A 13,057-nucleotide genomic window follows, 5' to 3' on the forward strand; every position below is an offset into this window, starting at 1 on the left:
ATCCTCTCACTCACCAAGGACCCTCTCACCGCCAAAACCAACCTCCACAAAGGAATGAAAGCGGTCGCCGAATGGATGAAAAACAGCCGTCTGAAGCTGAACTCTGAAAAGATGGAGGTCCTCATCCTCGGCTCCACCCCTTCGGCCTGGGACGACTCCTGGTGGCCGACCGCCCTGGGAGCAGCTCCAACACCCAACGGCCTCGCACGCAACCTGGGATTCATCCTCGACTCTACACTCTCCATGACCAAGCAAGTCAACGCCATCTCATCCTCCTGTTTCAACCCCCTCCGCATGCTCCGAAAGATCTACAGGTACATCCTCACTGACACTAGAAGAACGGTAACGGTAACCCAGGCCCTCGTCAGCAGCAGACTGGACTACGGAAATGCCCTCTACCAGGAAGCCCCGTCAAACTGTCGAAATGACTGAAACGCATACAGAGCGCCTCTGCCCGCCTGATCCTCGACATCCCTCGCCACAGCCACATCACACCCCACCTGAGAGACCTGCACTGGCATCCCGTCAACGAGAGGATCACCATAAAGCTCCTCACCCACTCACACAAAGCTCTCCACAACACCGGCAAGCCGGGCCGAAGACGGCTGAAATGCCAGAAACCGGTCCCCGGTACCTTGTTTCCTTCCCAGTATAAGAATTGGCTTGGTAGTTTGGTCTGCCCTGTTCCCATGATGCACTGGGCCAGGGTCAGACTAATTTGCATATAGCCAAGTTCTGAGCTGGGATGGTGCAGTGAGCTAAAAAACAGTGATGGATCAAGCCCTGATCTTTGGACTGGGTAAGAGTGGTCTGCTTAATTCAGACACTCTGTTCATCACCACCCCCTTTTCTGAATCACAACACCGGACCAGCATACCTCAAAAAATGGCACACCTTTTACATCCCCAACCACCAGTTCCACTCAGCCGACCTCGCCCTCATCGTCGTCCCGGCAATAGAAGAATGACCTCCGGTGGCAGATCCTTCTCCTACCTTGCCGCCAAGTCCTGGAACACCCTCCCCATCCTCCTACGGCAGACCGAAGACCTACTAACCTTCAGGAGGCTACTGGCTGTTCGAGCAGTAGCAGCAGCACCGCACCCGCACCCAGCGCCTTGAGACCCTCACGGGTAAGTAGGGCGCTTTACAAATGCCTTGATTGATTGACTGAAGGGGTCTGAGAGTTCCTGATTTGGCATTAGATTACTGGTATGCCTAGTTGCCTACTTACAGTGGATCTCTAGATGGTATGCCTTGCCAGAGCCGAAAAACTCTGTTTTATTGTATTCAGTTGTTTTTATAGACTATTATTTAGCACTAATGATAAACAAGAGATTTGAGTAAGATTAGGAAATCCATTGCTCATCTTGGCTAGACTGATCGGAGTACGAATATGGTCCTAAAAGAATGGTGTTTTGTGTAACAAACCAAACAAACAATAATTCATTTAAAGAAATAAAGACCTTCACATTAAATTAGGATAAAAATCTAAAAAATCCTGAAGAAAATAAAACTGATGCATATCAGACAGAGGGTTCGAAAACTAAGCAAAAATCCATATGTGTTGAAAATCGAAGGTATGTGCGAAAATGCTGAAAAATGTTCAATCTTGAAACCAGAAGTCTGATTGGGATTTGGGATTAAGAGACCCCAGGCTGCCAAACTCCCAGCACACAAGGTCAAATTAAAGTTTGTGGTTGTGCCTGTTTAAACGGTCTACTATAGCACTTTGAAATATTTTTAGAGAAAAATGAAAATTAAGTAGAACCCAAATATGCAGACATGGCTTCAGTGATTTCACAGACTTGAAACTGGAGCCTTCAAGTGCACATTGGCCATCGAGCAGACTAGTTGCAGCCACCCAGCAACCACTCTATACTGGTTCTATAGTTGGAGCTCTAGACTTCTAGTCACATTTAGGCTTTATTTCTTTTTTGCAGCTCAAAGACATCAAGCAGGATGACACAAATGTTTGAATGAAATCAGGTTTGTACAATGTCATCATTGCTTTATAGAAGACTTAATTGAACAACTTTTTGTAGGAAAAGAAATGGAGTGGGACAAAGCCTTTTGCTATGCAGCCTTTATAATGTGTGAGCTGTATGGAAGAGCCTTCTTTACTTAGATCTTCATAAGTGATAAGAATGCAGAAAGTATCCACCAAATTAAGCAAATGTCCTACAAAATAATATACTTCAGATAAAACTGGCTTTCTGGAGATTTATTAGAGCCACTGTCCTAGTACTGATCAGTGCTCCTCATACTTAAATCATGGCCAACAACATTCTTTCCGAGCACTTTCCGACTGACTAGGTAAATGGCAGGGGTACCCGTTATCATCCCTTCTCTGCGTCCTGACGATAGAACTGTTAGCAGTGAGTTTCTGGGCTGGTTGTGAGTTCTGGAGATTCCGAGGGGGCTATTTGCCTGGAGCACTCAGTGTTGCTGTACGTCAAGGATCTTTCATTGATCATTAGTCCTCTTTGGCATGCGCACCCTTTAACAATAAGACTACAGGATCTGTTTCGGCAGGTCTTTTGGTTGTTTATGAACTCGTCTAAGTAGGTTGTTGATTTCAGGGTCAGCAACAGTTGTGCGTTGTGCACAAAGCTATGTTTACACAAGGATTTCAATATTCAGGGATTCCCTTAATAAGTGACTGGGGAATATGGTCTCGAAGCTGGACTCCCTTAGGTATGACTTTAATGATTCAAACCCTCTTTCATTGTCCATCATAGGATGCACAGCAAAGTTAAAAAAGGGTTTTCCCCTGAAGTTGCTACATGTGTTACAAAATTATCACCATCATATGCTCCATTCCCTCCTGTCCCAAGTAGTAGCATTGCTCTAAACCTTCTTTGGAGAGGTAAGACCTCTATGGCCATAGAGGTATTGTCTCTATGGCCAAGCCTTTTAAACACCTATGGTGGGAATGATGGATATTTATGTTATATAAATGTGCCTCCCACTTAATAATTGTTAATGAGTGGCTGTTCGGATTCGAATAAGACTCTGCTTATAACATAGAAAGTGGGACTATGGGCAAGGTCAGTACATAACACTATGTATACTACAGGAAATTTCACTGACACTCATCCCCATTCGCTTAATCTGTGATGAGTATAAGGGACAGTCATTGGCTTGTCTGATAAGTTTACATTTTCTATCAGTGCACAGAGTAAAGAGAAACCATATATTTAACTGTGATGATTGCAAGAATTTGGACTTCTTTCCTTTCAGTTGTAATTTATCACTCAAAAATGACTGATCTGAAAGGTGCCCGAGGACAACTAAGTTTGAGGAAATTGTGCAGGTATCCATTATCTTTCAACTCCAGATATCACCCGATGTCACAAGAAAATTGGTGAAGTTTTTTTTTTTTTTACTTCAGAAGTATTTTTTTACTTTAATTTAAAGATGCTACATATTGTATTTTTATGTGTAACTTTGTTTTATTGACTTTGGGCATAGAAAAAGATACATTGTATACATTGGGACTCTTGTACCCCAGTCTCATTATATCCCCCCTCCCACCAGTCCGCTTGAGCGAATGTGATCACGCAGGAGCCCCAGAATGTCCCTGTGGTGCGATCAAGGGGGTGGTCTTTGTCAAAGCAGGATACGGGGCTGGCCCCTTCTTAGCATATCAAAAAACGAACTACCCCAAAACTCCCTCCCCGAACTGATGTGCTTAGGGTCCGCCCCTTTAGGGCCTCAGCCAGAGGTTTGCCATTGGACTGCAGATCAGGTAGCCTCAGTTGTTCCTTGTGCCTCTGTAAGCCGGAGAAGTTGAAGGTATTTCGGGCAGGTCACCTCATTTATTTCCATTGCCAATAGGGACACTAGAGGATGCCAGGTAGCCCTGAAGGAGCCAATGGCAAAGTTGGAAGTATTGGAATCAATTTGATTCCGATATGGCGTAGGATTGCTGCACTTCTGAGAACGGGAGGATCCCCTCCAAATCGAAGAGGTGTTCCGCCGCTTTGCATTCTGAGTCACACCATTGCGAGAACGCTCATTCGTCTATCCCTGGTGTAAACTCCGGTTTGTCAAATAAGGGCGTCAACGGTGAGGGGAAAGACGTGAACCCCAGCCTGAAAGCCACCCCATCCCAGACATGCAGCACAGAGTTCATAATAGGTGAGCCCTTGAGGTTCGATGGCCTATCTGGTCTCTTCAAGAAGGGAACCTTCCATAGGGAAATTTTCGCCAGCGCTCTGTCTTGGAACAGCCACCGTTTTTCAGATTTTAGTTGGCTCCATTCTACTAGATACCTCAGTTATACCACTCTAAAATATTCCAGGACATTCTGTATATCCAGCACTCCCTCCTCCGGTGGTCTATGGCCAAGATCTCTGCGCATACGAGGTCGCACCCCCGCCCAGTAAACTGTTGTATTGCGGTTTGTATTTTGTGGAGTGTCCCCAGTGGGGGCCAGGCCGGTAAAGTCTGGAATATGTATAGGTACCTGGGTAAGATAGGCATTTATATGGCTGGGATGAGGCCGAGCAGTGGCCGTTGGTGTTGTTGCCATTGCCAGAGGTCCTTCGAGATCTGGGAAAGGAGCTTGGAATAATTATGCATGACTGTTTGTGCTATGGAAGGGGCTATGTCTAGTGCCAAATAAGGAACTATATCCCGAGTCTGTAGCCCTCCAAAGGACACCTGTCCCCGCCCCCCGGTTAGTGCCTCCCATTGGCCTAGGCGTAATACCATGGACTTGCCCACATTCATCTGAAAACCAGAGACCCGACCAAAGGATTCAAGTTCGTGGAGAAATGCCGGTACTGACATCTCAGGGTTCTCCAAGGTTGCTAGGATGTTGTCGCGCATAAACTCACCAGATGCCTCTCCCCGCCACATGGGATGCCCGATATATCAGGATTGTCTCTGATCCTCTGGACCAATGGTTCCCCGTAAAGGGCAAAGAGGAGGGGTGAGAATGGGCACCCCTGTCTCCTACCTCGCTGGATCTCAAAGGGCCGAGAGGTCATCCCATTGACCCCGATTGTTGCTTTGGGTCAATTATAGCAACTCGCTACCCAGGCCCTGAACTGGTCACCAACGCCAAAATGAGCTAGAGTCTTGTCCAAAAAGCCCAGTCCTCTCTGTCGAAGGTATTTTCGGCATCAACCGACAACAGGAGAGCATCCATCTTTGTACGGTGGGCTTTGTCAATAAGGTGCAGGATGTGCTAAGTGATATCGCTACTCTGACAGTTGTGGATGAAGCTGGACTGGTCCGGTACGATGATACTGGGCATTTGTGGGCTCAGTCTGGCCGCTAAGACCCCCGTAAACAACTTCAAGTCTAGATTAGGGAGGGATATTGGGCGGTAGGAGCTGCATTGAGTCATCTCTTTCCCAGGTTTAGGGAACACCACTATGTCGGCCGCCAGCATGTGGGGGGGGATCGTTCCAGGCCCTGTGAATGATTTAAAAGGCTGCGTCAGGACCGGGGCGAGGAGTGGGCAAAAGGACTTTTAAAAACCAGCCAAAAAGCCATCCAGCCCCGGTGATTTCAGAAGCTTGAGGCGAGAAATCGCCCCTATCACCTCTTCAATCCTGATCGGTGCATCCAAAGCTTCCACCCACACGGCGTTCAGCGCCGTCATGTTGGCCCCCTGTAAGTAGGAGTAACCTTCCATGCTTAGGTGCAGGTCTTTTCCATTTAGTGCGGAGTAAAAGTCCCAAAGGGCTCCTGCTATTTTGGCGTCGCTTTCGACCGTCTTCCCCCTAGCGTTCTGGAGAGCTTGGACCTTCATCTGTTTGGTGCCCTCCAATATAGTAGGAGTGTTTGAGCCGGAGGGCCGCATATTCGTATCTGTCCAGGTCGAGTCCTGCCAGTTGCACCCCTGCTGCTTTCAGTTGGCGCCACACCCTGGGCGCGCCTGTCCGACTATGTACCCTTTCCAACTCCACCACTTGTGCTGTAAGAGGTTCCTGTTTTTCTTTGCCCTCCCTGTTTTCAGCTGCGGAGATAGCTATCAGCTCGCCCCTCGCCATTGCCTTGCGGGACCCCCACAGTGCTGCAAGGGAAGTCGCAGGGGAGTCGTTCATCGCCAGGTAGTCGGTAATGCATTAGTGTATTTGTTGAGTCACTCCCACCCTACGTAGTAAGTTTTCCCTAAGTTGCCATGTCCCATTCTGTCTGAGGGTTGGGGGCATGCCGAGGGTCACCGTCACTGCGTCGTGATCTGATAGCGCTACTGGTGTGATGTTTACAATGTCTACAAGTTTGTTCAGCTCCAAGGAGCCTAGGAGGTGGTATGATGTGTGTGGGAGTAGAAGGAAAATTGTGAGGACTGTGGTTGAGCTACCCGCCATATATCTACCAGCCCCCTCTCTCTCAACCATTCCTTCCTGATTTTGGACAGTACTCCTGTTTGACCGTATCGTTGGTCCCACCTATCCTTCTACGCGTCCATGACCAAGTTGAGATCCGCCCCCCAACCACGATTCGTCTTTCCTGTGACCGTAGGACTTCTGATAGGGATGTACTGAGGAATTTCTCCTGTCCCGAGTTGGGGGCGTCAAGGGAACCCACTACAAGGAGAAAACCACCCACCCACAGCCTGTAGGCCAAGAGACAGCCCTTTACTTCTGCTACCTTGTCGCCCACTGACCCCTGGAATTTCCTGGCAATTAGTATGGCCACCCCCACTTTCTTATTGGATGTGGAGGAATAGAATTGTTGGGGAAAAGCCTGGGATTTCATCCGGTGCCAATCCTTGGGGAGGAGATGGGTCTCCTGCAGTAGACACACCTCTGCCCCCCGGTTATCCAGATAAGATATGATGGCCTCTGTTTTATTGGGTTGCTGAGCCCTTTCACATTGAGAGTGACAATCTGGAGGGTGGATTGTGAAATGAGGTAACCGTGGGTCTAACCTGCTGTGTCTGCGTTGTCCCCATCCCTAACATTGTGTGTGTGTCCTCTGCCACCCTTGTGTCTTTGATTTCTGCTCCTGACCCTTGCCTACTCCCATCCCATGGTAGCACACCAGTTCCCCCCCTCCCTAACCCAAACTTAAAACCCCAAAGGTTGTCCAGTGCCAGTCACCCAAGAGCGCGGGCATTTGGAAAAAGGATCATTCGGGAGCATATGTGGACCAAGATTTCCGGGCCCCCTAGCCACCCTCCCGGGGTGAGGTAGTTACAAAGCATAGGTACCCCTGATGAAAGTCACAGGCAATCTGAGGATACTGTGTCCATCAGGACTGATTCTAGGGCTGCCTGTCTCTCCTGCGCCATTGTGTTAGGGTTCGGTCCCAGCCCTAGAGCGGGCGATCTCCTCCGTACCACTTTCTGCTATTTCGCGCCTGAAGGTTTTGCTCTTGGGTGCTCGCCTCCTCCTCTGGGTCCCGACATTTCAGGCCTAGGATCCTGCATGTTTCCTGGAGGGAGCGGAGCTGGTACAGCTTGGTGTTCCATTTGAAGATCAGTCAAAAGGGGTGGCGCCACAAGTAGGCCACTCCTAGATCTCTCAGGTGCGCAGTTACCTCTCTGAACTCCCTTCTTTTCTGCAGAGTTATGGCGGCCAGGTCTTGGAAGAGGGTGATAGATTGGCCCTGATTTGTCATCGGTTGTTTGGCTCTAGCCTCTCGCAGGATGCGCTCCTTGAGAGTGTAGTCGGGAAGAAAGGCTAAGATGTCCGGCGGAGGGGCATGGACCCGCCGCCTCAAATCCACTCGGTGAGCCCGATCAATGCGGATTTCAAAGTCTTGCCGCACTCCCATGGTGTCCCGGAAAAGCTCTTGTAGGTACTTGATTATGTCTCATACGGATGTTATTCCGCCTCGAGCGGTTTTCAAGGTCTTCAGTATGTGCCTGCAGGGCGATTTGTTGCTTCCGCCGGCTAGCACCTCTTGTTGGAGCTGTTCCACTTCCTCGTCTCTGGCCTGGATGCGGTCCTCCATGGCTGATTGCATCCACATCACTGCGTATCTCTTCTACTTCCCCAGCCACCTCACTTTTGAGTGTTTGGAAGTCGTCCCTTAGGGTATTGAAGAGTGAGTGATCGGAATGTCTGTCTTCTGGATCCATCTGCAAGTTCGAAGCTGGGGGCGATCAGCCCCCCTTCTCCTCTGATAGGGGGCCTTTAGAGAGCATGTCTTTCAGAATCTGCTCCTTCCTCCCCTTCGCCGAGGACGTAGTGTTGGTCCGGGCAATCCGCAGTGAAGAACTAAGGCTCGCCTCCATCAATGCCGTTGTCTGTACCTAGAGTTGTCCAGGGCCTCCTTGATTGTGCCCGTCTATTGGTTTCTGCCTTCCCGACGGAATGTCTGGCCGGGTGTCAGCACCTCAGGGGGACTTTCAGCGCACCTCTGCCAGGCGATGCCTCTGGCCGATTCTCAATGGGCACTGTCAGGCGAGTGCCTACTGTGTTCGTGCTGTTCTCCTGAGGGGCTTCTGTTCTTACCGTCAGGCTTTCGTTCCGGGTTGGGCCTCACTACTAACTGCTCCCAACTTTATATGTTCGCCGGGCTAGGCTCCGGGTGGGTCCAGCGCTAAATATGAATGGGGCCCTGTATCTCCACGCTTGCCCGCTATCGCGTCTCTCCTCTAGGCGGGGACTGACTTGAGGGCTCTGTGAGACTGCTCGGGGTGTCTACTGTAGGTCCCAGCCCCAGGGGCCAGGAAAGTCCACGGGGCGCCGGGCGCAGGTCCCCTCCTTAAATAGCGCATCTAGGGGTATGCAGGGCCACGCCGGAGCGCTGTCCCTGGTCCCGCTCACTGTGTTCGCCTACGCGCGGTCCCTCCACCCAGCGCACTCAGGCCACTCCGTACCTCCGCCAGACGGTCTCTCTGTCAGAGTGTCGGCTGCCGAGGCTCGTTGAGTAGGCCCTTATGGAGATGCCGCTGTGTCCGGGACCGCAGTCTCCCGCAGCTCCCGGCCCCGGGGATAGCAGGTATGCCCAGCCCACTGCAATAGCTATGATAACATTGCGGGCCTCCAGCCCGGGCAGGCACCGTCCCGTTGCACCCACCTGGGGTCCCACGTCGTCTGTTCTGGGACGAGTGGTAGGAGCTGGAGCCCAGTGGCCCGTCCGTGGGCTGCTGCTTCTTTATTCGGCAGGTCCGGCCAGTCCCGGGGACCCCGGGTGCGAAGTCCCCATTGCTGTGCTTGTCGGCTGACTGGCGGCACCAATCTCCGGGGATTAGCGGACCGGGTACTTTATTGCGTGTCTGCCAAACCCTATTATTGGGCCCTAAGATTGTTTTGTCTCCCTGGATGCCTTGTGCTACCATACCTACGTGTACATTGTTCTCCCACATTCCTTAGTCAGACATCCTCACTAAGGTACCTTGGTATGAAGAGTTTATTTCGAAAAATGAAAACATATACCTACATACAATAAAAACCGTTGACCTCAATCAGTTTCATAGCGGTCAACATGTTTGCAAATTATTTTGATCTGAAGAAATTGTGTGTTACCTCAATTGCTCTTTGTGGTCTAGAAGAACTTGCAGGTAATCTGCCAATTTCTTTTGCATAAGGGCAAGATGAAGCCAAGCCCTTCCTCTTCCAACAGGCGTCCTAGAAATTAAACAACAGTGGGAAGTTTAAAATGGGATTGGTGATAATAATAACGTGTCTCCAGTTCACTTTTGAGTTCTTTACATCTCCATTTTTTTACCAACCACAACCACACTAGAGCTTGTTACCTGATGGAAGCACCCATTAATTTATCAATGATGTTTCTATTACACCACACATTTGGGGCCTATTCGAGCACTTTTATACTAATGCTAGAAAAAGCAAAGCACAATACAGATTACCGCGGTATGAGTGTAGCACATACTGTTTGATTCAAATTTGGTAAATTCTATGTATTAAACCCATTTAGCCATTCGTTAGCATGTTACCCCATAATTAAATGGGTTTTGAAACAGTTAGGAATCGCTATTTGCAAGAGGCATGTTTAGGGTGTTGGTAGTATGAGGAAAACGGTTCTTGCACTGAAATGGATCTTAACAAACAGGTTAATTTGGTATCAAGCAGGGTGGCAGGAGGTATGCTTCGAGATTTGGGAACATGAGCTTTCTGATCATACCACCACAAATGGGCAAATACTTTTTTAACAGAGCCAGAGGAAGGTCGTGAAAAGGACTGCTGAGAGTGGACAATGGTTCTGCACATTCCGGGAGGATCAAAGCAGAAGAACAAAGGAAGGCAGGTCCAAGCTAAAGCCCCCCTTTTCCAAGTCTCAGTGGCATGACCTAGCAGCAAAGCTCCTAATCGTCACAAGTATTGTGGAGAGAAGACCCAAATGAGTTGTCTTTCCCTCCCGTATGCTTGTGTTGGAGAGAAGCATACATTGGAGGGAAAGGCCAGACAGAGTGCAGGGGCCGCAGCAGAGGTGCGATGTACCACAGTCGGTGGAGACTTAGGGTGAAGTCTGCTCATTTCTGAGAGTGCTGCTGTCCCCTCATCCCATCTTGAGGAACTGAATGTCTGTGGAGCTAGTGCGATGGACTGGTGGAGGCAGCTGAGGGGTGAAGGTGCAAACTATTAAAGAAGGAGCATACAGGCCAGACTGAGGAAGAGCACCTTGGGAGAAACGAGTGTGATCACTGGAACTAGGGATCTCGGCACAGTACAGGGGCCAGTTGCTGAAGTATTGCAGCAGTCAGTGACTACTAAGAGCCATATGAGTAGTGCTGGCAGGAACCTTGGGTGAATTGTGTAGCAAATGCAGTTGACAAATGGGGCCTAAACTCAGTCAACATATATGTTTTGTGAGCAGTGGCAGCTAGTGAACTTTGGAAATCATATGACATAAGAAGCATTTTGGGAGTGAGTCTATACCCTTCCTGCCCATGGGGAGCCCCGGATGAGGGGGAAAAGGGGGGGGGGGGGGGGGGAGACTGAAGACTGCTTTTAATGGCCATATTCACCTTCTATAACTATCTTTCTGGTGGATAATATAACTAACCACAGATGCCTCACCTTGTTAATATTCCTTAGGCATCAGACTGCATCTGAAAACTTTTTTTAACAGTAATCCAGTGCACTGGTAGGCGGAGTTGTGTGGCTGGGCCAACATTGTTACACTTCGGAAGTGACAATTGGAATCTCATATAAACACCACCCATCTGTGGTGATGCGAGTAGATTTCTGTGTTGTCTAAGCCCTCCGGTGGAGTGCCCATTGGCAGACTGGTGTTACCAATGTGGAGATCTATAACGTGGGACATTATTAGATAGAAATAGAATCTAGTTCACAGAATGTGGAGGTGGGAGGCCAGTGAGGAATCTGCTGTTAGATACAGGATCCTCCAGAAAGATTTCTACCAAAGGTAAATAACTTGTTCTTCTAACAACAGATTCCTCGCCTTTTGAATAGATACCACAGCACTGCCTCACAAGGTGGTGAGTCTGTGAACTGGCTTGGATCAAAACATCCTGCCAAACCGAGAAGGCAAAATGCTCCTCTCGCCAAACCAGACTGTTGAGGCAGTAGTGCTTTGTGAACAAGCGTGCCAACAACCGCATGACAAATGTCTAGGACAAGCCTACCGCATGCCAATGCAGCTTTGGCCACACGGGATTGAGCCCATAAGCCTTCTGGAGGGTGCTTTTTAGCCAAAGCTTAGCAGAATTTTATGCAGAGGGCAATCCATCAAGAGAGAGGATACGTTTTGCACTGCCTCATCCTTCTTGACTTCAGAACTTTGTGGGGTTTTCTGATCGGCCACCCGCTATTCAAGGGTGCAATCAATATAAAAGCTGAGTGCCCGCATGATGGAGTCACTCTTACTCAGAGAGATAAAGAAGACCAGAGAATGCCAGAAGGGTGATAGCCTGCCCAACATGAAATGGAGGGACAACTTCCGATGGCTAGAAAGCTCAGGTTCTTATCACCAACTTTTCTGAAAATAACACTGAATGAGGTGGGTTGACAGAAAGAGTTTGCAGCTCGCTCACACGCCTAACCGAAGTTATGGCGATGAGAAAGACAATCTCTAATGTCAGGAATCTCAAAGAGCAACTGTGTAGCGGCTCAAAAGGGGTGCACATCAATACAATAATGACTAAGTACAAATCTGACTGTGGCATCACAAAGGGCTTTGTCAGAAATAAATATTGCAACCAATGAAAAGTCTTATCTCAACTGGTGATTTAAAAGAAGAGGTCCGGTAACCACAAAGATACCAAAAGAGCTGATAGGTTGTCCCTTACAGTACCTGAAAACAAGTTCTTGCTTGGCCAGGCACAGTTAAAGAACAAAACCTCAAGCAAATTCGCTTGCAATGGGTCACCTTGTTGAGTGCGGCACGAATCCACAAATTTGTCCCAACGACTGGTGTACACTGATTACGTGGAAGGATGCCTTGCTGGCAATATGCGGATTCATTTATAAGCATGTAGATGCAAATCATGAAGGCCTGGATGCAGTACACTGCCCTCCTCCTAAGACTGAAGATCATCCTGAAGCAGCAACTTGATCAGAAGACAGATGCTCATGCCAAGGAGCCACACTCTCCTGGCCCAGTCCAGTGCCACTAAGCTGACTTGTACCTGGCCATTAATGATCATCTTCAAAACTGGGGCAGGAGAGGCAGTGTTGGGAAGGCTTTAGAGAGTCCTAACCTACACTCTTCACTGAAGACATCTCCAGGAGAGAGAGATGCTTTGGAAACGCCAATGCCAAAAGGTGCTGGAGACAGGATTCTTGTCATTGGTGGAAGTCGCCCTGTGAAACCTCCTGGTGCAATTGCCTTTCGTGATCCACTAAGTGTCTGAAGCTTAGTGTGCCTACCCTAGAATTTAAAGGTACTGCATGGGGATGTACCACCAGAGAAATTGCTTGCCAATCCAGCCACTTGCAGAGGTGCAGAGCAGCCATACACCAGGCCCAAGACCCCCACCATGCCCTGCTTGTTGCAGTAACACACTGTGGTGGATTGTCCCTGAGCACCTGCCCCAGCTTTCTTGGATGGTAGGCAGGAAGGCATTCAACGCCAAGTAAATCACCCTCAGCTCCAACAAACTGATGTAGAGTGGAGTTTCCTCCAGAAACCAAACTCCTCTGATCTCCACCTCTCCTAGATG

The 13,057-nt window shown here is 49.1% G+C and overlaps 1 protein-coding gene across 4 annotated transcripts in view; it reads right to left on the minus strand.

Annotated features, from left to right (window-relative positions):
* The window catches only part of RUFY1 (RUN and FYVE domain containing 1), a 717,137-nt gene that overhangs the window by 576,716 nt on the left and 127,364 nt on the right, over positions 1-13,057 (minus strand). For all 4 annotated transcript variants that reach the window (XM_086931454.1, XM_086931453.1, XM_086931456.1 and 1 more), the window contains one exon: positions 9,438-9,539. In XM_086931454.1, the coding sequence (XP_086787580.1) occupies positions 9,438-9,539 (102 nt within the window). The remainder of the gene's footprint in view (positions 1-9,437; positions 9,540-13,057) is intronic.

This window comes from Lissotriton vulgaris, chromosome 7, assembly GCF_964263255.1.
Source record: "Lissotriton vulgaris chromosome 7, aLisVul1.2, whole genome shotgun sequence".
Classification (NCBI taxonomy): Eukaryota; Metazoa; Chordata; class Amphibia; order Caudata; family Salamandridae; genus Lissotriton; species Lissotriton vulgaris.